This window comes from Vanellus vanellus (genome assembly GCF_965231255.1).
Source record: "Vanellus vanellus genome assembly, chromosome: 14".
Lineage (NCBI taxonomy): Eukaryota > Metazoa > Chordata > Aves > Charadriiformes > Charadriidae > Vanellus > Vanellus vanellus.
The window spans coordinates 17,232,809-17,259,040 of NC_138919.1; the positions used below are offsets into that span (position 1 = coordinate 17,232,809).

The 26,232-nt window shown below is 48.5% G+C and overlaps 1 protein-coding gene across 1 annotated transcript in view; it reads left to right on the forward strand.

Annotated features, from left to right (window-relative positions):
- The window catches only part of MAD1L1 (mitotic arrest deficient 1 like 1), a gene marked incomplete at its 5' end in the record, with an annotated part of 391,507 nt that overhangs the window by 280,825 nt on the left and 84,450 nt on the right, over positions 1-26,232 (forward strand). Inside the window, one exon of the mRNA XM_082490494.1 lies at positions 12,620-12,810. Within this exon, the coding sequence (XP_082346620.1) occupies positions 12,620-12,810 (191 nt within the window). The remainder of the gene's footprint in view (positions 1-12,619; positions 12,811-26,232) is intronic.

Consider the following 26,232-nt stretch of genomic DNA (forward strand, 5'->3'; position numbering starts at 1 on the left):
CTCGCCTCCTCAGGGGTCTGTTCTGTCCCCCGGCTGTGTTATTCTACATGTTGGCTTTGTTGTCCTACGCTTGCAGAAGGCACTGTGTGACTCTGTGGCAGGAATGTGATGCCTGGCTCCGGACTCTGTCTCCTCGATGACATAGGGAAACTTTTTAAAACGTTGGTGAAGTAAGAAACATACTCAAGTTTCCATTTTGGACCGTTATGTGCTGTACAGATGTTTCTCAGACTCGAAATGGGCAGAGCTCATAATTTTTTAAATATTTTTATAGGTTGTATGAAAAGACTGAGCTTAGAGTCGTTGACGATGTGCACCCGAGAAGTGCAGTGATAGTTTTGTCTTTCCCGTTATCGCAAACAGGAAACTTGCCCAGATTTTCTTGTGCTTCTCTGGCTCCAAAGAGGAGATCTCTCAACGGGGGTGTTGGTGTTTAGAAGAGGCTTCCAGCAAACAACGAAAAGCATTTTTCACAGAGGTGAATGTAACAAACTAGTTCAGCTCTAGTATTTCACTTCATAAGAAATTTCTACTTTTATCTCCAAGGGCAGACTGTTAGGTTGGTAGTTTTGGGGTTTTTTTTAATACAATTTTGCCGTGTAACTAGAAATGACCTGTCCTCAAAGGACAGCCGGTAGAACGACAGTCTTCAACACCATTTACCCCACTGCTGAAGACGTGGGTGACTGGATCCCTTGGTCCTTCTTGCACAGGCGTGGGCCCTCCTTACTCATCTCTGCCCAAGAGCCGGGAGTAGCTGCTTACTTGAAATTAGACAGTGCTTCTGCTCTTTGCCCCACCTCGCGCACGAAGGTTAGCCAAGCAAATGCTGGTTCTTGGGTCCCGTCATAGGATAGAACCGGGAATTATACCGCAATCGCGGGAAGAGAACGCTTGTGTGTCTTGCAGATGTTTAGTCCTCGGTGCTTCAAAAGTGTTGGAAGAACCAAATATACAAGACCTAGAAATCAGCTGGATTTTTGCAGCTGCGAGAGGTGTTTGGATCATTCTTCCACGGGGTCTTTTCTTTATAACATACTGAGGTCCTTCCCAGGATAAGCCTCTGAAGTTAACGTCCTGTCATCTTGTGTCGTAATCGGGAGCTTTTAGTTTTCTCCTGAAGATGTGCTGCTAATGTTGGTATAGAGATAAACAAAATTGAAGGGAACAAGCTTGGCTCTTCCTCTAGTTTTGTGTTTGTTTCCAATTTAGTTCATTTTTTTCATCTGTTCCATGTTCTCTTGACTTGAAAAAGGAGTTTTCCCGATGAATATTATGTCACTTTAGCTTCCAGCTGCTGTGCCGGGACGTAGCCACCCGATAATCTCCGTAGGAATAATTGCTGGTGTCTTTTCAGATCATTTTTGTGAAAGGTGACAAACTGCGTGCCACAGTGAGATGTTAATAACACGGAGATGCCCTTTGTTTGAAAGCTGGTGCAGAAATTACCCCATGCAGTTGTTGGAAAGTCAGAGTTGTAATGGTAAGAAGTGAGGAACAGATCCCTTCATTTGCATATAATTCCAGGGCTTATGTGTCATCTTTTGTGTAAACCGTACAATTTCCAGCGCGGTAGGGAGTGCGCGCTCTTAAGCCGGAGGGACAGGACCATGGGCTCGCTCTCAGCATGGATCGGGGTTAAAGAGATGTCATCATCTAAAAAGGAGGGGGTAGAAAAGAAGTGAACGCGGTTTGCAGGAGCTACGTGGAGAGAAACAGGCATGGATATTTAATGACTCCAAGTTGTCAGAGCAGCTCAGGGGAAACTACGCGTCCCGTGGTCCCCTCGGAGCAGATATCAGAAAAAGGGAAGAATCTGTCTCCTTTCGGGTGCGTCTTGAGCTCAACTTTCCCCCGTGTCTGCCCTGAATCACAGCTGAGATGTGCTCTTGTAGACAAAGGCTGCTCGGCTGTCCCGTTACCACTCAGAAACACTAAACCGAGAGGGACGTCTTTCTCTAACACCGAAATGAAACTCTTTAAAGACTCTCTTAACTGCAGCTGAGGGCCTTCTAGCACGTTCTCAGTGTGGGTTTCTCAGCTCTTTCATAAAGAGATGTTTTTGTTTTTTTTTTTTTTTTTGAAAGTGAATGGGACAGGGATCCGTGTTGTCCTGTGATTTAGAGTCAGATGGTCCAAAATACTTGTTTTGCCTTTTTTTCCTTTTCCTCCTCTCTCTAGGAAGCTGGAAATTCTGAGTAGCCAGTCAGTCCCAATGATGAACTTAACAATTACAGCCTTAGTGCCCATCTTCCAAAATTTCTCATAAAATTGCATGAATATTTAATAACCAATTATTAAATATTTAAAAATTGAAAACTGAACTGGTTTGGAAGTTAGCACGTGATGAATAATTCAGAATTGGGAAGGGAGACTCGGTGCTTGAGCTGAGGCAGATTTTCCCGTTCCCATCCGCCTGCCCAGAGGTGATTTTGGTGGTCCTCCCACTCTTGCGACAGTTTGTGGGCATTGCTTGGAGACTTCATGCCTTCGCCTCTTGCTCAAGAGCATTAGCACAAGGTTAAGGGAAATAACCCTCCCTACCCATAATAACACTTACAGACTCCTGTGATGGAGATATGAGCTCCAGAGGCTGAAATAATGTGATTGAAAGCCTGGTTATCCAGGAGATGGCTCTGTTTCCAAACATCTTTCGTGCTCCAGGGAGAAAAGATTGCTTGTCTTTACAGCTCTGTCACATTCCTGCAGTTTTGTTATTTGAAAGCCCCTTTTCCCCTGTTGCTGTTCTGCTGCTCCGTGCTGAACCAGCGTTTCGTTCAGCTCCAGCACCATCGTCTTTAAAGGATCGTTTTCATAAAGTGGCCACCAGAAAATGAAGTAGAACGTTGAAAAATATGCCAATAAAACTAGGGCAGAACCTGCTGTCCTGCGAGAGGAGGTCCGGGGCACTCGGAGGAGCGCACGGAGGCACGTCTGCTGTGATTTCTGGGCAGAGTGAGTGCCTGTGGGGACCGCTGCAGGAGCGTGAAGAGCAAAAAGAAGGGTCTGGGGAAGGTTCGACTAGTTGGCATCCAGAGTGCTTTCAGGCCAAGAGCAATATGTTTGCAGTGCCAACACTTCAAAACACTATTAAGGGAAGAAAACACTATAAACGGGAAGAAAAAAGGATTGAATAGAAGGAGTGAGCAGAGGCTTTTTAGAGCTTAGTTTCCTTTGGAACAAAAGCCCTAAAACAAACTCTGCAATCTTCTCCCATTAAAAACACAAATAAGGTGGTGTGCTGCGGAGACTTGCCTTTCTCTCTTGCGGTGCAATTGTATTTTCATCCCCGCTGGCTGGCTAAAACGGCGTGCAGGTTTTTTTTTTTTTTTTTTTTCCTTGTCGTCCTCTGCGCCCCTCCAGCCTGCTGCGCGCAGCGGCGGCGGTTCCATTAGCCCGGGCCACGCAAACAAACGAAATGGCAAGCTGACCTTTCAGCAAAGCCGCCTTACCTAGGGACGGGGGCTCTGGGCTTTGTCTCAAAAAAGAAAAAAAGAAACAAAAAAAAAAAAAACAAAAAAAAAAAAAAAAAAAAAAAAAACAAAACAAAAAAGTGAGTTCTGGAGCCGGTAATGGTGTTGTAATCTCTGTCAGAAGAGAGGCAGTTCACGGGTAGGAAGGGAATTAGTCCGGCGCAGCGGTGTGTTCTTGTTTACAGCCACTTTCCAAACAGTCGGGGAGTCCACAGGGATTGGAGGTCGGTCTGTGCATCCCAAATAAGAACTAAAGGACACCTGTATGGGGCCCTGTGCCATCTCGGACTCTGTCTTGCACCACATAGTTATTTGCTAAGCTGCTTTAGAAATGGTAGGAATCTCTTTCGGTGTTTATTAATTCTGTACTTAGACCCACCTGGCAGCAAAGCTGGGGTATCTTTGTGCTGCGAGCGCGGGCTTCGCAGTGCAGGGGAGGGAGGGAGGGAGGGAGACAAGATACTCTTAAGTAACGTCATCTTGGACACCGTCACTCAGTCCAAATAGTGTTTCCGTGAGTCTCAGCATCAGAATTTGAGCACAGAAGGTTCCTGGAGTAAGAGCAAAATATCTGTGCTCCTGGGAAACCTTGAAATCATCCCTTCCCAGTGGTGAAAAGCTCCTGTTCGTAGCCTCGGTGGACATCGTGAGATAATAAACTTTAAAGCACTCTCTAATGCACGACTGAGTGTTGTCCACCCTCCATTGAGAATGACAGTAACCCCTGCAAATAATCTTCACTTTGAGAAGGAACATGCAAATATTTCCGGAGCAGTTTTTCTGTGTTTGAAACAGCACCCAACATCTGCTGCTAAAACAGAGGTTTAAATAGCGTCCGGTATTTTGGTAGTAGTGATGTGCTGGTGGAAACAAGATAATGGGCAGAGTGCAGGGGAGGTGATCGGACGGGGGATAAATTTGTCTATTAGATGCCTCTGCAGACCACCCCACGTAATTAACAATGCATGTTATATATGTTATTTATATGGTCTCTAGGATTCATTCTTACATTAGATGCTCGAGTGGTCTCAAAACCACTCTTTTTCTTGGAAGCAGCCTAGTGGAGAAGGGATTCTCCTTCCTCTGAGCAGCGATACAAGTTACGCCCCTGTGCTACCAGACTTCCCTGAACTACAGCCCATAAAAAGTTCCAGTGATGGGGTTGTGGGTTTTTTTTTTGTTTGTTTTTTTTTTTATAACTCCAAAACAGATTACCTGGAAAACAGGTAGACTGGAAGACTTATGCCTAATATTTGCTGCCTTGTTCTAGAAGCAGAAGATAACTACTTTCCCGTAAACTTAAGTGACACAGTATATTTGTATCTTTAAGTTGAGGCTGTTTTTTGCATAACGGCTAGCTCCAGCGCCGGCTGACATCGTGTTGGTCTGTAATTGCCATATGGAAGGGAAATGTGGCTAGAAGACTTTAATCATCATTTGGGGGATAGAGGGAGATGTCTTCCTGGTTGGTTCACAATTTATGACCAGGGTGACAATCCTAACTTCCAACAGGTTTGTGCCATCTCACACTAATTGGTGAAGTCCACCTTGGGCAATAGATAGCTCTCCTGAGGTTAATTCATCCCGCGTCTGGGGTGAATGTTGCCATCCCTGCTGAGTTCTGTATTGCTGCAAGCGGGCTCTTCCCATCAGTTCAGGCAGTGATTTTAAAGCTACCCAGGGTCTCTCTACACAACACTGACTGCCTTCACTGAGAGCAGCATGGACACACCACGGGGGTCGCTGAGGAGCTGAGCTGGGCTTCCAAAAGCCCACTTGTTTCCTGCCTTCCTCCGCTCCCAAACAGCTTTGCCGAGGAGGGAGAGAAGGGCAGAGAAAGCTCCACGCAGTGCCCACGCTGGGATCCCCTGCGGGAGCCTTTTGCTCAGTGGTGGTTCATCTGCCAGGGCTGAATCCTGTACCTCGGCCAACTGCAAGTGGGCTTCTGAGTTTTTCAACCTTGTGTTGTAATCTCAGCGATATCAGGAGAAGAAGAGAACCCTTTACATAATCCTAATCCATATTATGTGTGCAGGTACTACAAGAGAAAGTTCATCCTCTTCCATAGCTTCCTCTCTCTAGTCCTCGGTGTCCTGCATCCTTCACCCTAGCCTTCTGGTGTCCTCTGCCACCTTGTGCAGGCTATCCATCCAGAGGGACCTGGCCAGGCTGCAGAGGTGGGCCCATGCCAACCTCATGCAGTTCAACAAGGCCAAGTGCAAGGTCCTACATCTGGGTCAGGGCAATCCCAAGCACAAAACCAGGCTTGGCGGGGAATGAATTGAGAGCAGCCCTGAGGAGAAGGATCTGGGGGTGCTGGTTGACGAGAAGCTTAACATGAGCCAGCAGTGTGCAGCCCAGTAGGCCAACCGTACCCTGGGCTGCATCAGAAGAAGTGTGGCCAGCAGGGTGAGGGGGGGGATTCTGCCCCTCTGCTCCACTCTCCTGAGACCCCACCTGGAGTACTGCCTCCAGCTCTGGAGCCCCCAACGTAGGAAAGACATAGACCTATTGGAGCGGGTCCAGACGAGAGCCACAAAGATGCCCCGAGGGCTGGAGCCCCTCTGCTGGGAGGACGGGCCGAGAGAGTTGGGGCTGTTCAGCCTGGAGAAAAGAAGGCTCCTTCCAGTCCCTAAAGGGGCTCTGGATCAAGGAAGGGGAGACATGGGATGAGAAGGAACTGTTTTAAACTGGAAGAGGGGAAATTTGGATTAGATATTGGGAAGAATTTCTTTCCTGTGAGGGCGGTGAGCCCCTGGCGCAGGTTGCCCCGAGAAGCTGTGGCTGCCCCATCCCTGGAGGTGTTCGAGGCTCGGTTGGACGGGGCTTGGAGCAACCTGGGCTGGGGGGAGGTGTCCCTGTCCAGGGCAGGGGGTGGGACTGGATGATTTTCAAGGTCCCTTCCAACCCAAACCATTCTATGATTCTGTGATCTGAGGATAAAGGTTGATTATGGACTTTTCTCCGAGAAACATTACCCTTGGAAAAATACATGAGTTGTCTGAAACGGGGGCTTTAGACAAGCACCTTCAGTGAAGAGAAACATATGGGGAATTTTCTCGGGGGGGGGGGGGGGGGGGGGGGGGGGGGGCTCCTGGGCAGCGCAAGAGCCGTAGCTGGCTGTGGTGGTGGAGACCTTCACTTTGAGCATTCTGCCTTTGCAAACCCATCCCTGAGCTGCTGGAAGGGCAAGCTGGTGGCTGGAGGAGCGGGCTGGGAGGTGCACCCAACCATATGGTACATACACCGTTTAAAAATAAACCAGTGTTGACTGATCAAATAAATACTACTTTAAGTTTAAAATTGAACAGCCAGTGCAGTCTGTTGAATATAAAACTGTTTTTACCTTCAAGAAAAGTTGTAATTCATGGTTGTAATGTCACAAATTGCAAGTTTTGCGAAGAACAATTTGAGTCTGCCAGACCGTAAGGTCGGGTAAGCGTGGCACGGGGCTGCCGCACCGGCCGGGTCGTGTGGTCCCGCGCCCCCAAGGTGTAAAACACGCCTATAAAATCTAGCAAAGCGAATTTTATTTCTCAAAAGCAACGCTCATAAACTTGGCCTACATCAGAAAATGCTCAGCTCCTTTTCTGGTAGCCTTTATTTAATGTGATACAATTTATTTTTATATTGTGTCCTTCACAGAACTCTTTTTCAGACACTCTTCCTCGTTAACTGAAGCTGGAAGAGAAAACTTCAGGTCAGGGTTTGAACTGGGGAATGACTGGAAGGATTTTGGGTGCGGAAGGGCAGCGTTAGGGTTGCAGAGAGTTGGGTGCAAGGACAGACCTGCAATAGGAGTGTCATTAAATGGCATTTTGGGGTGACTGGTGGGTGACGGGGCACGGCGTTAGGGAAATGCGGAGTTGTGTGGGTGGGAGAGAAGGAAGGTCATGGTGGTCTTGCTTCTTGGGACTGGGAAAAGAGCGCTTCCTCTTCATTTCATGGACCGTGTGTGAACAGGGTGGTACCGGCATCCCCTCTGGAGGCTGGAAACAAAAATCCAAGCAGTCCGTTGTTTAAATAGAGCAGGGTGGGTGAAAATACCGTACCCTCCATAGCAGCGTTGGGTGGCATCGGTCTGAGGGATGCTGGTGGGGTCGGCGGGGACGGGAATTCGTGTGTAAAAGCTTTATCCCGTGCGTGCTGGAGTGAGCGACCCCCAAACACGTTACTGAGGGAAAATAACCTTTAGCGGAGAGTTAGAAAGGACTTCAGGCCTTTCTGAGAGAGAGAGGCATGAGCTGGGATCAGGAGGGAATTAATGCAGCTACGTGGCTTGTGGCATCTTTGAGGGTGGGCAGAACAAATTTGTGTTTTCCTGGAAAAGACTGGCGATACGTTTAATTTCATGCCGCTTTTGGCGTGCTGAGAGCTACGTTGTTTCCTCCTCTTTCCCTGGGGAAAAGGTTAAGCGCGGATTTGGTTTTCTTTGGTGTAGAGGCTGCTATTGCTATTGATTGACCTGGCTGAACTTGGAGCGGGAGCCGAAGCTGTGGTATTTCCAGGCAGCTGTGAACGTTTTCAGATGTAAGGAGTGTAAAAGCAGTGGAATAAAAAGCAATGACATTTTCAGTATGAGACCAAAAAAGCCCAGCTCATATTTTATTTATTTATCCAAAATAGTTTGAATTATTCATTAAAGTCGATATAAGTGTGTGAAAATACAAGGTGTTTCAAGAAGTGGCATCATTAGCGGGAAGTTAATCATTTGGTAATATTAATTTTGTAACAGGTAATGATTTCTTTTCAGTAAGGATTTTTTTTCCCTGTCAAACTCTTCAGGACAGGCAACTTTTTGTGCGTACTCTTGGCCTGAATACAAAGGAGGTGGGGCAATACGGTTGCCAAATATTGTCATTTTCTCTCTCTTCTCCTCCTTTATTTTTTTTTTTTTCCAGTCAAAGTAAACAGCCAGTCATTATCCCTGACCGAGGCACAGCCTGCCCAATCTCACACTTATTTTCTCAGTTCTTATTTGTTTCATTAACGCTTCGGTGAGGGATGCTTCGGCATCCCTTCTCTGGGATGCAGGATGTTTGTGGTGTGACTTTCCCCGTCCGTGGCTTCCGCAGAGCACACCTGCGCCTTCTCCCGCCTGCTTTGCGGAGACCCAACAGAGTCGAACGTAGGACCTCACGCGAGCGCTCTCAATACAGGGATTCTGGGTTTCAAACACTGCCTTTTAACGATATAATTAAACCTAATTCTCCCGATGTTGTGGAAGATCTCAAAGGATCAAGACATTCAGTGTTCTGTAGGTGGTAGATAAAGCGGGCGGAAGCGGTAATGCTGTCATCGGAAACCCGCTCTGCTAAAGCCCCTCGACCCGTCCTGAAAGGATCTCCCTCTGCTCAGCGGCCTCTGCGGCTGTGCCTTAAACACCGCTCTGAAATACGCTGAATTGCACTCTGTGCAAATGATGACTTTTAAATCAATTTTTCCTGACTGTGCGGGAAATTTGGCGGGAATTAACGGTATTAGGTGAGGCTTAAGAATTAGTGCCGTCACGTCTTTGAATCCAGATGCAGAGCAAACAATGAGCCGCCTCTTAGCTTAACATCTTCACTCGGTGGGGGAAATATTAGCAAGATTAATTCCTGTCGCCAAGTCGGCGCACGTGCTGCTTGTGCTGTTCTCTGGGCGCAGGAACCTGCGGCGCCGGGGCCAGACGCGGGCAGAGCAGTGGTGCGGAGTATCCTGTGCCTAAACACGGGCATCGTGTGGCATTTTAGACATCCCAAAGTGCCTGAGATGTTGGCCTGGGGCTGGCTGGTGTGACACGGAACCTGTAGGGAATCTCTTTCCTGCGGAAGCCTGGTGGGAAGCCGTGAAAGATACCCTAGGGTGTCCCAAACGGCTCTGTTTCAGAAGCGGGACCCCATCCTACGTTTCTCAAGCCTCAGGTTATCTTCCTACCAGGTTACTCTCCCGTGAATCCTCCTCGCAATGTGGCTTCTTGGTTGCGTCGGCAGAGCCCTCGGTGGAAAGTGGGGGAGTGGGGCACAGTCCTGAACACTGTCCTGAGTTAACCTGGGAACGGCCCCGAGCTGAATTGTTTCCACAGGGTGGATAAATGCTGTGGGAGGGTAGGCATCAGCAGCGGGTACAGCTGAACTGGTGAGGACTGCGGTTTAATTGGGCGTAAAGGAAGCGCAATCTCTGTTTTACGGTCAGGGTTCAACGGACCTTTCGCTGGGGGCATTTGCAAACTTAACCATCCCCATCGTGCCCCTGTACCTGCTTGTGGTTTTGTCCTGCCCTGTCCCCAAGCTGTGCCGCTAAAGAAACGCTGTTGGGGAATTGCTAATGGGGCCGCGGAGGGGATGGCGAGGCGTTATCCCATCCCTGGCCGGTGCCGGCACCTTTGGCTGCATCTACATGAGCAGTTACCGAGTCCAGCGCCGTGTGCCGGTGGCTGACGCGAGGCATCTCTGACGGGGAGATAACGTTTTTTTCATGCAGGTGAATTCCTTTAGCCAGGCCGGCTGGTGCGGTAAGATGCCCAAACTGCCGCAGGCACCAGAAAGACGGCCGGGAGGAACGGTGGGGAGGGCACGCTGTCGGGAGCGGAGGCTTGCTCGTCCTTCAGTTAAACTGAAAAGCTCAGGATTTCTTGCGCAAAAGACTGATTGTAGTCAGAGGTTTTCCTTTTTCCCCCGAGGGTAGTGGAGGGAAGCGTTGCCGTCACTTCGTTGCTGTTCTAGATGCACAAGGTTGTAGTCTGTCTCGGCCAAAGCTGGTGGGTGGGTGATGAGGCTGCAGCCCAACGGGTGCCAGGATGCTCCTGATGGCCATTAGCGGTACCAACTCTGAGAGACAAAACAGTGGAAAAAGGCGCTAACTCTTCATGAATAACGAAAGCTGTTTGAGGAGTTCATGAATTAAGGTGCCATCCACCTCCAAGGTTATAAAAGTCAGGAAAGGCAGCCTCCAAGATGCAGGAGGAAAAGGCAGATTTACTTTTCCAAGGCTAGGCTGCATTTATTAGGGGGGGAGGGAAATATCGCTGTTGGACATGTGCGATATATTAAAGGCAGTGCTGTCTCTGACAGTGGCGAAACGTTATTTACCACTGCAATGTGGTCACTGAATTTTTACTTTCGTATATAGGATTTTGTCCTTAACAGTTGCATAGCTGAATGAAGACTGTGAGAATATTGAGGTCAGAGCTGCCAATTAACCTCCTGATTTCAGAGGCTGATTACTTAATTAATCAAAGGCCCAGACCCAGCTGAGATGATGGGGAAGAGGTGGTAACAATCCAAGGAAGGGTTGAGCCAGTCACGCAGTGATGAGTTTGGTAGGAATGGGAGGGTGAGTGGTCAGCAAAGACACGGCCTTTTCAAGCTCGTGTGTGTAACCCACAACCCTTCGGGCTCGCAAGCAGGGTTTGGATGCTCTATTTACCTTAACTCCCCCAGAAATTGGGGGGCTCCCTGGATAGCAGTGCTTTAATGAACAAACTGGTATGTGATGTTCCCCAAGACTGGCTCCCTGCCCTTGGTGAAGCAAGGTAGAGCTGGGGGAGGACCCGGAGTAAAGGAAATACTTTGCTTGTACATCGCCTCCACAAGCCGCTCAGGAAGGTGGAGGTGAATTAGCCGAAGGTGGGGAGTTGGCCAGCGTTAACTCTCCCTGCCTGGATGCTCTCGCTCAGAAGTAAAGGGACATGTAGTTCTCTTTAACCATTAAAGAGTTCCTGTCCTTGCCTGGGGATTAAGCTGAATTGGATTAAGGCCAAAGTACTTCTGAGCAGGGGCATCCTCAGTGGCATTTAAGGCACTTTAACTTAACATGTTGAATTATCCTTTTGTCCCACCCGGAGCGCCTAACTAAAGCGGTACGGAAGATAAGAGGAGACTCGCGTTCTCCTGGTGCGCTTGCAGCAGCTCCGAGGTGGATCCCAGGCAAGCCCTTGGCTTTGCAGTTACCGTCCTACGTGCTTCCTGCGCTACGTTTGGGAATAGTGGAAACGCTTTCCGGCAAATGCTTTAACAAAAACTTTTCCCGCTTGCTTGAGAAACAATAATACTTTAGCGTGGGCTGTGTAAGCCCGCCGGACAAAAACCTTCCTTGGTGCTCCAGCAGTGACCTTGCACCAAAGTTTATGGTATCCTAGTGCTGGACGCTGAACTAGCTAAAACAAAGACACATGGCCTACGTGTGCTGCAATTATGTCTCTGATCACAGCACAGACAAAGCCGTAAAGCTCAGAATGACAAAGAGGTATCCGAGTGAGGAAGTCTATTTGTTTGCTGTTAGAAAGAGTCAGGGTTTTTTTCCGACCCTGGACTGCAGTGTTGATAAAAGAGGCTGACTTGGGAGACATCTCTAGTGTATATTAAAGTAAAGCCAATCTCTGTAATTAATGGGGGGATAAATTGAGGTTTAATTACTCAGAAGGCACCTTGGGTGAAAGATTCATGGTAATTGTTGTGTATCCTCTTGAAGGATTCACAGTGCTGGCAGCTCCCTTTGTAGCAATAAAACACGGGGTGAGCGGCAGGCGGTCCCACAGGACCTCTCTGCGCGGGACTAGTCCGGTTAAGGTAGCAAATGCGAAGAGGCAGTGGTACTCTTCAGGCTTTTTCTCCCAATAAAAGCCCCTGCCCAAATCTTAAGGGATTCCTAAGCAGTGTGTCAATTTGAGATCAAAGCACTTACAGTCAAATCAAGAGTACGCTGGAGGAGATTTCCCTTATAGGCAGCTTCCTCCTGATGCAGCCGTACAGAGGTGTATTTCTTACTGGTTTTCCGCTTTCTTGTTTCCTGTAGCGTAACACCCCTTCTCTTGGGTTTCCATGTAGGAAATAAGATGGGGTGGGATGGGGGGGTTAGGGGGGAGGATGCTCTAGCTTTGAATTTTGTAGCACGTTGTTAAAAGGCTGACTGAGCAAAAGAAAAATCCATCCCACCAGGACACGCCTGTTTTCCTTATTCCCGAGTTTATTATCTCTTGGTCTGCTGGGACCAGGAGGAGAGGGATCTAGCTTGCCTGTGTCTTTATTCTGCCTGCTTAATTCACTTTTAAAAAATTTCGTTAACCTTTTCAATTCACTTAATTTGGCTGGCACTGTAAATACGATGCAAGGGCTCTGTGCTGATGACATATAACAAAATACCCGTTTTCTTCCCCTACGCAGAGCTGAAGAAGCAAGTGGAAAGTGCAGAACTGAAAAACCAACGTCTGAAAGAAGTTTTCCAGACCAAGATCCAGGAGTTTCGCAAGGTGTGCTACACACTAACAGGGTACCAGATCGACATCACGACTGAGAACCAGTATCGACTCACCTCCATTTACGCTGAGCACCAAGGGGACTGCCTGCTTTTTAAGGTAGGACTGTGCACCCCTCACTGCGCCAACTTCTTTGGGTTCGTGCTTTTCAGCATGCCAGAATGTATTTGCTCTTTCTCAGTGATTCGACTGGAAAATCACTGCCCCCCTGCCACATGACAGTGTTCCTTATGAGGGAAGTAAAATCCTTTCTTCTTTTGAAAAACGACCTTAGAAGGTTTGGCATTTGGTCTCCCACTTATATATCAAATTCAGGAGTAAAGAGAAGAGACTATATATGCATAATACCTGAGGCATCTGGCCTTGCGCTTCACCTTTTTATATTATCAGTTATATATGGTGCGGCAATAAAACCTTATGTAACCATCAAGGCTTCATCCTTACTTCACTATGAGATATATGTCCTTACTGTCTTTGCTACCCTCTAGCTCGTCTGCGCGTCATCATCTTGTCTTTATGTAAATTAGAATCCCTTTCGAGCAGCAACTCATCCTCGTGTTTGTGAAGTGCCATTTATGTGAACAGCAGAGATGAGTAGCAATAACAGTCTGTCTTCTGCCAGTCTGATACCTTTATTGGTCTGCCTGGGTGGTCTGGGGTTGGGTTCTGGCTTGATAGGTGCCGTTTTTCTTCTGCGTCGCCTTCCAGCTGGCCCAGTTGGGGTGATACGTTAGAGAGCTGAGGTGTGACACTAGGGTCACCAAGCTGTTAAGTTCCAGCTTTATGTTGGTTCGAGTGTCAACAGCCCAAGTTTACAGGTCGATGGGAGAACTTTCTCCTTCTCGGTGGCAAATGCAACTGGCACTTAAGATCGTACCTTCCTCCCACTGGTCTCCCTGGGGTAAGTCTCATTTCTGAGAAGGATGAGGGGTTTGGAGGCGTTCAGTACAGGAGGGACTCTACAAGCAGGACCCGGAGAAGTACTGTTTCTGCAGACCTACTGCTGTGCGCCACGTGTGGATTGCTGCAGTATTGTTCCTTTACCTACAGGGCAAATATTCCCCTGTTCTGCAACTTCAAAGCCTCAGGATAAAAAAAAAAAAAAAAAAAAAAAAAAAACAAAAAAACAAACCACAACAAAACAACTAAATAAAGCAAGTGAGGGTAAGTATAAGACAACCCCACCTGGGATCCTTAGTAAAACTAGGAAAACAGCGCCCCCCCCCCCAGTTGTATTACTTGGCCTTACGAGGTTTCTGGACTAACTGAGACAAGTGGCAGCCAGAAAAGAAAGCTCAGTGTCCAGGGAGGAGGAGGAGGAGAACTCTGTTGGTTTTAAGGTACTGTCCTTGAGTCCTGAGAACAGTTCTCCGTTGAGGTGGTGCAACGCTGTTAGCCATAAGACCTCTAGAGGCCTGTGCTCATACCTGTAGGGTTAAATGTTTAGTGAATGAAACTTCAGCGGACTCCTGGAGATGTCTGTTGGATGCCATGCCCAGACGGTACAGCTACCGGTTCTTTCTGCGTCATAGGAGAGATGGTGTGCTTGGAGAAAGTTAAGAAAACGCGAGAAAATTTCACACTGACCATGTGAACAAGAGCTGGCTGGCGTCTCTGTAGTTTTTCTCCAGTAGGATCAAATACTCCTTCGTGTCGTAGCAATAGAAATGATTTACATGCGAGAGAATGAATAATCAAGTATGGATTCCTCTCCATAAACGCTCTCCTTGCTTTCTCTTCTTCGCTCAAGTCTTTATTCCCAAATACGTCCAGAGGATGGAGGTAAGTGTCGCCAGGTAGAGCCACAGCAGTTCTAATGTCTCACGTTTCCCAAAGCTAAGGGTGGATTGCTTATTGATGCATGGAGTTCCTCAGCCTCTCTTGCCTCAAACACCTCTTTGGGTGAGAAGCAGATTTGCTAATTAGAGCCCGAACAACAAAATCTCGGTGTCTTTCTTCCTGTTTGGTAAATCGCAGACAATTCCCACCATCTGCAGCTTAGAATAGCAGCAGAATATAAACAACAAATTATTTCCTTGCTGGGTCCAGGCAGTTGGTTCTCCTGTACGTACCGAGGCTTGAATCCTGACTCCGGCTTCCAGCGAGGTTCTGTGTTTATGCTGTGGAATTCCTGAGCCACAGCAGACAGTGGGTGTTTGTGCGCATTTCATTAACCCAAAGAGGTCACAAAGCAGGGAATGCTATTTGTATTTATTCCATTCAAGCAATTTATGGAACAGGGTCTGTATAATTAAACCGGAGAAGTCCCCTGGCACTTTACAAGCTTCTGTAGTTTGCCTGTAAACTTTAGAGCATATTTCAGTAGCACTGCCGGTGGCATTTCATTTTCAGCGAGGCTTCAATAGCAGGGGTGCAACTGGAGCTACTGTAATGTAACCCCTTCAAAGCTAAATGAAGATGAAAGATGTGCTTGGTTTTCCTGACCAAGGTATGCTGTTACTGTAGTAGAGCTTATTATCTACATGCTGTATGTGTCCAGCCAATCCGTATTAATTGGAAATACGGCTTCAATGAAAGGGTTAATCACAGTGCCATGCTGTGAATATAAATGACTGCATCTATAAATGAGCACTGAATTTCAATGAAACCCTATCAGTATTTATTGGCGATTCCCATCGATGCAACAGATGAGCTCATCAACTTGAAGGATGTTCCAGTGATTTTCAGACCCTCTGTGTGTGAGTGCGTAGGCAGCAAGGCGCATCTCAGACTTCACAGCTCGCTCTTGCTTGTTTGCTCTTTTTTATTCTTTTAATTAAATGCTGTGGAAAGCGGTGTTACAGACTCCTCACCAGGAGTTTGGTTTCTGATGATTTTTCAGTGGGATATAATGCATTATAGTTATTGGGGCACTTGACAGTTTGATATTCTGTTGCCGTTGCTGGTCCGTGAGATGTGTTGGGCCATAACACAGGTTCTGCGTAGCGCGTGGCTGGTGTCTCTAGGCCAGGCCACCCATGAGATGCCCAAGAACTGCACTGACTCCCTTTAACAATCCATTAAAGATCTCTATTAAAACAAACAAACATTGCCGGGGAGCCTCAAACTCAGCTTAGCCGACTTGGAATGAAGCGGTGGCAAACGAGGATGTCATCGCTTGGCCGTGCGTACATCGCGCTCTTTGCCCTTGTCTCTGGGTAGATCCTGGGCGAGAGTAAGGGAATGAGGACTTTAGAAAGGCAATGACAGTGGTTTCAGACAAAGAAAGTCTTTTGGTAAACAGAAAGACTGGTCAAATTTGAAGAGGAGATGATTTGGAGACGCTTGTGAAAATGAACAAACAGTGTAGAGAAATTAAATCATGGACTTTTTCTTTTTGTGTGCCTAAAGACACAGCCCCAGCCAAAGCAGTTGCAGCCAATCAATTTAAAATGGAGAGAGTGGAAATCTTTTTACTTTATAGACCCTATGGCTTTGAGGTGCTGCTGAGAGCAGGAGCTCAGGAGGTTTCTAAAATGTTAAGATATCTTTGTGGACACAAAATAATACCTAGTTTACATTAAATATTTACATGTAACTTAAGTAGGGGCAAGCAAAGCTTTCTGCTTTGAGGTGCAAAGGCGACCTCTCACTACAGAGGTCAGGAAGAAAATTCCCATGTGTGCTGCCTGTTTTCTGGGTTGTGTCTACATATGGTTTTGCTGCTGCTCTACCTGGCAGCGTTCAACTCCATCCTCTGGAAATTCTTTGGAGTGAAGACTTGAGTGAAGAAGGGAGACCAAGAAGAGAGCTCAGAGAGAGGAATCTGTGCTTGATTATTCACTGTGCTTCAGGTGAACTGTTTCCGCTGTTGTGGCGTGAATGTGGTGCTTGACAGGATCCTGGACTGCAACGGCAATCCATCTGATCTGGTGTCACAGCTACATCAGATCTGGCAGTGTTTGAAATCTTTCTGGTTTCAGGTTCCTCTCCTTTCTCAGCCGCGTGTGCTCAGATTTCTTAGTAATTCACATATAAGTTATTTGGGTCTAAGTTGGTTGGTAAGGAAATGAAAACGGACAAACTGTTTCCAGTATCACAGCAGTGTTATGTGTCTGAGCTCATAAATACTCTTGGCCAAAAGGGTTTAGGTATTTTCTGTATCCTTCAAGCCTAGTCTTGCAGAGCACAGAACGCTGTCTGCTTCCCGGTCTCACCCGTGTTGCTATTTTCTGTCAAAATTATCAAATGGAAACCCAAACACCAGCGGTAGTTCATTGAAGAGCACCCCCAAGGTGGTAGGCTTGTTGCCTTGAAAGATAACGCCCAAGATATCAGACAGCAAATAAAACCAGAAGCGTCTTGACACAGCGCGAGGATGGTGCCAGCTACGGGGCTGGCACTTCTTACTGCAAAATAAAACCTTTATTGGTGTCCTCTTGAATTGGTAATACGGTAATAAAATCAACAGCTTTTTTGCAACCTGTTAAATGAACAGCCGGTGTGCGCGCCCTGTCTTTGCTGCGCACCTCTTTGAGGAGTTGGGTAAAGAGCTGCTTTGTGGATCTCTAAGGGGACCGTCACTCTCAAACTTCAGGGCAATCTGCGAAGTGAACACTTGCTGATGTGGCTGACCGTGGGCGCAGAGGCACAACACGGGGGGTGAAAGGGAGAAAGGCTTTGTATGGAAGAAGGGTGCAGCGGAAGGACAGACACCACCTTTACCTTCCCGGTCTTCCTTTGCTTGCCCCGTGGCCGCATACCCTGCCGTCCCCTTGCCTCTGTATTGACAAGGTGCCTGAAATGGGGTAGGGCAGCTGTGTGGACAAGAAGTAGTAGTTTAATTCTCTCTTCCTGTGGAGGGAAACGAGGCTGGACTGAATAAGAAAGACCTCGGAGGCGATTTTTCAAACACAAAGTGATGCTGCCAAACTGCTGGCTGAAAGGGGGAGACAAAACTCACGTGGTTCAACGTGCGGAGAGAGTCCAGTCCGTGAGATTCCAGCGGAGCCTTAGCATCAGTTTGGCCAGGACGCACCAGTGAATGATGTATGTCTTGGAGTATGCAGGATGGTTAATACAGGGATTACTTTTACCCGCCTGAGTGCTCTTGTTTCGTCTTGGAGCTGACAGCACTGTTGGGAGCTCCGGATCCAAGTCCACGTGCTCGGCATACCTGCAGTTTCACTTATTTCCTCCTTGAACCCAGCGGAGTATCTCCGAGAAGCGTGTTCTAGCTGTTTGTTTCTTTTTGCATCTCTATCTTCTCCCCTCTCCTCCTCCTCACCCTTGATGAGTCTCGAGAGGAGAAAGAAATCACAATTTTGATGGAGTGCTATTCTTCCAGCAGCCGTCTCGCGCTCTTGCACACACAATCAGAAATAACAATGGGGCTCATCGGTGGAGCAGGCCAGGCAGCGAGAGATTGATTAGAGATTGTAGGCCTCTGTTCACTCCTCATTCTTGTTAATTACAAGTTATTTTATTTTTATATTTTGTTTTCAATTTGCCCGTGTGGTTGCTGGAGACTTGATTTCTGCTCGGCTCCGGGAGCGCCTGCCGTGGCTGTGCGAGCGTGATGCTTTCCTGCCCGAGGATTGTGCTGGGATTCCTGGAAGGGTCAGCAAGGATCCGTCTTGGGTTGCACTAAACACGGCTCTGAAACAGGAGCTATTGAGCAATCTATGCTGTTACAGCATCAAATCCTGTATTTAAACTTCCTACGTGTCATTTTCTTTCACATGTTGTAGCAGCCTGATGCATGTTAGGACCTAACTTTAATTCTTGCTACTGCCTTCGTCTTATTCTGCTCTTTCTCATGCGTTTCTTCTTCCTGACACAGTTTCTGTCTTACTGCATGATCTTCCCTAAACAATTGTCTATCCTTTAGGGCAGGCTAGGGGTGTTTTCCTTTTTTTTTTTTTTTTTTTTTTTTTTTTTTTTTTTTTTTCCCCTCTGAACAAAACCCATCACCTTGAGGATAGTGGGGGACATCTAAAAGAAGGTTTCCTTTTTACTGCCGAATTTCAGAGCAAAAAGGTGCTGCTCCAAGACTTCAGGCAGCAGGGCTGAAGCCACGTTCCAACTGAGCAAAGTTAATGCTCTTCCTCTGCCTCCGTTCCCCATCTGTCCGAGGGGGATGATGCTGCTGCCAGTGTCACTGGGCTGCTGTGAGGATAAAGAGCCTGTGCTGATGGGGAATGTAGAGCAGCTCTGGGCTGGGGAATACGTTCCCCTGTTACCCGTCGGTCTGGCACAATACCCGTTTCCAGCGCGTTGGCACCGCTTGCTCCCCTTCCCTGCCATGCCTGCGAGTCTGCCAGGGTAGACCCAGCCATGCAGGTAATTAATGCTGATGATGTTGGCGAATTATTCCAGTGGCTGAGTCTTTCCTGACTAGTGGGAGGATGGTACATGTGAAGCTCTCTGAAAGGTCAGAGATTTGTCTTGCTGATGGGTGTAGCGGGTAAGAGGAATGAGCTCAGGCTTTCCTCTCTGTTGGAGTGACTGGTGTGTTACGCTGCGAGGCAGATACGCAGCCCCTCACTTCAAAACCAAAGCCTGTTTTCGGGCAGAAAACGTGAGGTTGGCTCATGGGTGCCACCTGAGATTCAGGCTGTTTGTTTGCTTTTCCCCGTTTGCTTCCTGATCGTCAGCCGCTGCCCACCGAGTCGCGTTGCAACTCCCTCACGCCCCAAGGACACAGCGGTGCCGGTGCGGTACCCCCGGTTTCCCCCCCACAGCACCCTGCTGCTGGTGCCTCTCCGTCTGCGCTCCCCCTCTCTCCGCAAAGGAGCGGGGCACTGGAAAAAGGCAGTTTTCAAGTTATTCCCGCAAATTCTGCACCTCATTGCAGGCACCATCACCGACAGTGCTGCTCCTGGCCTCATCCAGGCAACAGGGCGCAGCAGACGGCTGCCGCCCCAGCTGACGGACCTCAGCATCCGTTTCCCAGCTTCTGCCATTACAATAAGTAACCAAATTACTGGAATATTCCTTTTTTTTTTTTTTTAATTAGTTTATGATTTACCTCCCTCCAAATCCACTTTTCCTTCATTAAAATAGCTCTCATTTAATGAAATGGGAGAGACGGCCCATGCTTTCTGGGGAGAGTCGCGTGCACCAACACCGAGCGCAGGTCACTGATGAGAATTTAATTAAGCCGGTGCATCCGGGCTGGTGTTGCAAGATGTGTGGCCCTGGAGGGACGTGTGGCGGAGGACCTCATGCCACGTGGCATTGCTGGGCAGCCCGGCACGGCACGGCCCTGCGCTCAGCTGAGAAGCAGCCGCTGTTTCAGCATAACTTAGCAGGAGGCAGAGCAGGCCCTGGCTGACTTACCTGCTACAATAAAAGCCTCTCCTTCCATCTTTTTTTTTTTTTTTTTCTTCTTTTATTTTTTTTTTCCCCCTCCCCCGTGTTCCCAGCACCCGCGTGATTGCAATTTGCTGAAGAAGAGTTGTTCTTGTCGCTGGCTGTGCCCGCTCTCCCCGCGGGAGGTCTCGGGAGAGAAGGATGTCTGCATCCGCCCGCTGCTGTATTTGAACAGCTTACAAAGGACTGTGTGGGCTGACAGGACTGTGTTTACACACCGCGAGATGAAGACGGCGTGAAACAACAGATAAAGCGGAAGGGACATAAGCAAACCCCTCCTGGATTCGTGTTCCCATCTCCACTGCTAAATGGCCGCATGGCTTTACTCTAGGTCACTCGACCTTCTGGTGTGCTCTGTCCCTCTCACCTGGGTGTGGGATACTGTCATTCATGAACTTCCACAGGGGTTTGAAAAGCTTTTCAAAATGTTCTGCAGTGGGGAAGCTGTGTGTGAACAGGTTGGAGATGTAACTGGTGCAGCCGCCTTTTGTTCTACGTGAATGGACGCAGCACGTTGTCCCTCCGACGCGTGGTGCAGCCAGCCTGGCCTGGGGGGCCTGGGGCGGCACGGCTTCCGCTTTCCTTTCTGCGGGTACCCGCCACCTTTAACTGGTGTTAAATATCTTCAATTTATTTATCTATTTGAGTCTCTGGTAGTTTCAAAAGATGTTGTACTTGGAGCCTGTGTGATAGGCGCTCTTGAAGGAAAAGGCCGTGCCGGGGAGACCGGGCGATGGGGGAATATGAAGGCCTCGCTGCAGCAGGCGTGAAATGGGTGTTAAAAAGCCTTTTGACCAAAAAAAAGGCAAAGCTTTTCATGCATGCTTGTCACTTTTCCTGGCCTTTGTGTTGTGAATTTGCAGAACGTGCAGAGCCAGGTCAGCAATGGTTGCTTGCATATGGTTATGGTGGTGTTCAAAGCTGCACCTGAACAGGAGGGGAAATTGCTGAAGGTTTTTATCCTTTGGGGGGTGAAAAGTCCTGAGTTTCTGAGCACCCCACATCTGTGCCCTCTTCCTGGGCTGCTCCACAGTCTCAATTATTTGTCTGTCTTTGGACATGAGGAGGGGCCGGGCCGTCTCGCATACCTCGGGTCAGTCCTGGGCCACTCTGCTGGTCTTGGACTTCTCCAAGGCCGGCGCGTTCAGTCACAGCAAGACTGTGTCACAACATCATTTTTTATGCCGTCCCTGTGTGACAAGTGGTGTCATGGACTTTGGCAACCCTTGTGGCCCTCTCCTCCACTCGTGATCCCGCATGGACATCCCTGAAGCCTCTTAGCTGGCTGTGAGAACTGGGTGACGGTGCAGAGGGCATGCATTGCTGAGGGAGTTGGAGGTGGCTTTTGTGCCTTTTCCTTGTACGCCCCAGGAACAGGTTTGTGAGCAGACCTTTAGTAAAGCCTTTAACACGCTTTCCCACAGCATTTTCCTGGAGAAACTGGTTGCTCATGGCTTGGATGGGTGTACTCTTCACTGGGTAAAAAACACTGGCTGGATGGACGGGTCCATGTGTGGTGGTGGTGAATGGAGTTATATCCAGTTGGTGGCCGGTCACAAGTGGTGTTCCCAGAGGTCAGTACTGGGCCTGGTTCTGTTTAATATCTTTATCAGTGACCTGGACGAGGGGATCAAGAGGGGATCAAGTGCACCCTCAGTAAGTTTGCAGATGACACCAAGTTGGGCAGGAGCGTTGATCTGCTGGAGAGTAGGATGGCCCTACAGAAGGATCTGGACAGGCTGCATCGATGAGCTAAGGCCAATGGTGTGAAGTTCAACACGGCCAAGTGTCCTGCGCTTGGGTCACACCGACTCCGCGCAGCACTACAGGCTCGGGGCAGAGTGGCTGGAAAGCCGCCCGGCGGAAAAGGCCCCGGGGGTGTTGGTGGACAGCCGGCTGGGTATGAGCCAGCAGTGTGCCCAGGTGGCCAAGAAGGCCAACAGCATCATGGCCTGGAGCAGGAATAGTGTGTTGGCAGAGACCCACCAGCACGTGAGAGCCCCAGGTCACAGCAGCACAGCTCAGCCTGCACAAAGCCACCAGCGAGAGCGAGTGGCAGCCGCTGCCTCTCTTCTTTCTCGAGTAAGCAGCACGTTGTTTAAATACAAATATAATTAGGACTTATCTCTTGCTTCGGGAGTTATAGCTACTACCCGTGCTTGACTGGGGCAAAAGATTTTCTAATCTCCAAGGAGGAAATATAATTAGTGAGGGAAGAGGGGGTGTGTTTGTATAAATAAAACCCTCTTCACAAATATAGAAACACAGCTAAAGATTCCCATGCTGGTATGGTCTTGGGGCATCTGTTGTCTCCATCTGAAGAGTGGATCTGCACTTGTATAAAGGTCTTCTCCTTTGTTTGTTGTGAATATAAATGCTCGTGTTGTGCCCTCATCGAGGCCCTTTCCCGCGAGGCTTTGCCAGGTGGGCGGGCAGGGGTGTCGTGGGGGAATGGCGAGGAGCAGAGAATGGGTGTCATGGTCACAGGGTCCCCTTTGGCAGCCAGAGACCCCACAGGGGTGAGACGGGAGCCAGGATCTCACAGCCGTACATTCCTCTGTCCTCCTTGTGTTGGTTCCACACTTCGAAGTCTAAATGTTCAATTACTACATGGTTCTTAACCATGAAGTTTGTGTTCCATAAACCAGTTAATATGCTTTCTCTCAAACTGGTGTGCCGGTTTAAGATAAGAGCCCATGTTTCAGAGCAGCTCTTCTTCATGGGATCCCCGTCTCTGCTGCGTTTGGGTGTTCCCTGAGACCTTTACCTAGACAGAGGTGTCTTACGTTTTCTTTTTGAGAAACCCCTTGTAGGAAAGCAAAAATGATAACCGCTATGAGTGTACCTTCTGCTTTGTTCCAAGGCATCCCACCTCTATTTGGAGGCAGGTGTTGCAGGAGAGGGTTGGAAGCACATCAAGCATTCAGTCATGGCACTTCTTGAGATTTGATGCACTTCACAGCATCGGGGAGTCTTAAGCGCGCCGTGCCACGCGGGCTCCCCGGATCACAACGTGTCCTGTCAGTGTTGCAGTATGAATCTATTAACGCTGGTGTCCTCGTCACCGTGCTGGATCTGTGGAGCAGTGACAGAATGCAGCAGTAAACTGAAAATCCTTCTGGAGAGCTTTGGTACGGGGACGGGCTGCCGTGGTTCTGGTGGAGCCCTACCCCGTGCTCAGCTCTTTACATTCTGTAAAATTAAGGAGTTAATACTTACTATGGATACAGATTGATGTTAGGGTTTAATAATAGATCAACTGTCTTCATTCGTGTGTGTGGAAATGGTGAAAAACCTGTCCTTTTCTCATATTTGCTTCAAACAAACAAGTCTGGGAACCATCCTTCTGCCCCATGTGAATGTTGGGGGTAAAAGCAGGTAACTTAGTACTGTTTCAGGATTTTGGATTTAACGTATCTTCTTTTTTGCCGATTCAATGAGAACGTCCTTTGAGAAAGAAGCGTGGAAAGGTATTTTATGTCAAATCTGTCGTAGAAGCATTCATAGCTAAAGCACATTGCTGCCTTCTCCTCCACGGGGGAAGCGGGGAATTTGAGAGTTGAGGATGACCTCCAGCTTTGGGAACTCCCAAGATTATCTTTTGATGGCATCATTAGCTTCTAGAAGAAGACAAGCCTGTCTGCCTGTATCTTGGAGGGAATATATCAAACTGAGGTTTGAAAATTTTAATTTGTCCCTAATCTGTGTTCAGTTCCAGTGAAAGCGAGTAGCTGGGAATGGTGGATCTCTCTCAGCTGCATTCTGGGGAGCTGACATAAACTTCAGCCTTAAACTGAAGGATTTGTCTGTCTTAATGGAAGGCTCTGGAGAGCGATTCATGTGCTAGATGTCACGTTGCATTTCTGGGATGTATCCGACTCTGCAGAAGGGACTGTCTGCGGGTGATTTTTGTACGAAGCAGACAGTGGAAGAGGTGCGTGCAGCAGGAGGCGGGGGGTTATGCTCACGTTGGTGCATTCAGTGACAAGTTCTCGTGCCACGTGCAGTGTACGGTGAATCCGCAGCGAGGGTTACCGCTCGGCTGTCGGTTTGCCGGTCCCTGCGAAAGCTCTTGTGTTTCTGGGTGTTGAAAGGGCCCAGCTGAGAGTTGCAGGGAGGCCCAGAGGTTTTGGACGTGTGTGTATCCAGCTGTCCGTCGCTGCTTCCCAGGAGGCTGTCAGACATCTGTGCATGTCTCTATCAAGCAAGAACCTCACCGCGTTGTCCTGGGAAAGCACAGGAGTTGTCCTTGGCTTTTTTGGCAGAGTCACTGCAGCCCAAAGTTGTTTTTCTTCATATAATTCCATTAGAGTGATGACAGTTTCAAGTTGGAACCGAAAAAGACCTGATGAAAGGACCACTCTGTAAGTGGGGAAGATAGACAGAGAGGAAGCAGTAACTAGCAAGGTAATAGACGGTGATGGATCTATAATCTCTGAGGCTGCTGTAAGCAGTAAATTCCTAAATAGGGTCCTTTCAGCCTTAACCTATTTATTTGCAAAGTGCTAAATTTAATTTTCCTTAGTCTGCAGGAAAGCAGCATCCCAGGAATAAACCTTTAGCCCAGCCAAGAAGCGGTGCCAAAGTGCTTGTTCCAGCATTTCCATTTCCTCTCTGCCCCGCGCGCAGCGTCGGGGCTGTGCGCCCCAGCACGTCATCTCTGGGGTGTGCTGGTGTCACGAGGCTGGAGTCAACGCTGCCGCAAGGGGGGATGCGTCCTGCTCTGGAGCCTTTTCAGAAGGGGAGATTTAATAGCCGTGGGCTCCGTCAAACCACCTGGATTCTGTCAGAGCAGGATGAGTGAACCTGTCCCGAGGCGGGAATTTTGGCACATGAAAGCACACGAGGGAGCTACTACTGCACGTACTGATGCTCTGTCTGTCCTGTAGATACAGGACCGCGGTGCTAAAGGCTCTCGGCTCAGAATAACTTCAAGAGTTGAACAGCACATAAAAGCCTACGTGTTCTGAAACCTCCACAAAGCCACATCTTGAGGAAGAAAAGCAGCGAGTTTTCCAAGCAACCAACGTTCTGCACATTTGTCCTGCAAAGTTTCAGCGAATGTGGTAAAAAGTAGGTTTCCACGCGTTGCTTTTTGTTCCTGGTAGCACTGTGATGGTGATACATACAGCCTGCGTTCTTCTGGAGCTAGCAAAAAGGGGTTTCTCCCAAACTGACAATATAGTGGAGTTTTTAGAAACGTTGCTTTGATAAAATATTTCATGAGCAAACGGACAGTGTCTGAATCCAGAAGTCACCTTTGAGGGAGCATTCAGTGTTGCTGTAGTTGGCGTGACCCCGATGATGCGCAAGGTGGGCTGTCGCTAATCCCGGTGCTTCAGAGAACGTTGATTCTATGTTTCAGCGCTCTGCTGTGTTCCTGCCTGCAGAGGATTTCAGCAGAGTTCCTCGCAGCGCTCCCCGCTCCTCTTTGTCCCTTTCTTATCCCCTCGCTGGCGGCACAAGCGGCGCAGCGTTGGCTGATGGGCAGTAACGTGCCAGCGCTGCCCCGGCTTCCCGCCGCGTTCCGAGCCCGTTGCCGATAGGTGAATGGAACAATGCTGCTTCCCAAGGGTGGAGGAGTTTGCCATCTTTATTCTGCTTCAAGGCTTAGTTGGGTTTTTACTCAGTAAAGTGCCAACGAAAAGGCAGTCTTATTTTTTGTGTTAGTTCTATTTTGCCATTTTTTACCACCTTAGGAATGATATTGGTATCTGCAAGTTTATATCCAGCCCTTCCCCCTCCTTCTCTTATCTAAATCTGGAGAAAGGATCTGAGCTCCTCAGCTCCGTGTGCTGCTCAGAGCTCTGACTTCTCCCTCACGTTTGCTTTAAAATAAACAAAACTGACAGTGCCAGGAATTGAGTGTGGAGAGTTACGCGGGCTTTTTGCCTGCTTCCTCCTTTGGTGCGGAGCTGATGGGAAGGGTAGCTCTGCTGCAGCCTGGGAAAGGACCGTCTTAAGCTGATATGGAATTTAGGGTGGGGTCTCTGCCCTTCTGGAATGGGAAGAAATTGCCCCCCAAGGGTGGGTGCTGTGTGATCTGGCACCTTTTCTTCACCAGGTTCCTGGGGTCTTGCTCTTTCCGCTGGTAGACCTGGGTGCAGAGGAGAAAATAGACCTTGTCTGTGAGTCAAGAAGGTGTCTTTCTCCGAGGGCCTTTCTCCGCTGTTCTTTCATTTTAAAGCTCGTTGTCATAGAAAACTT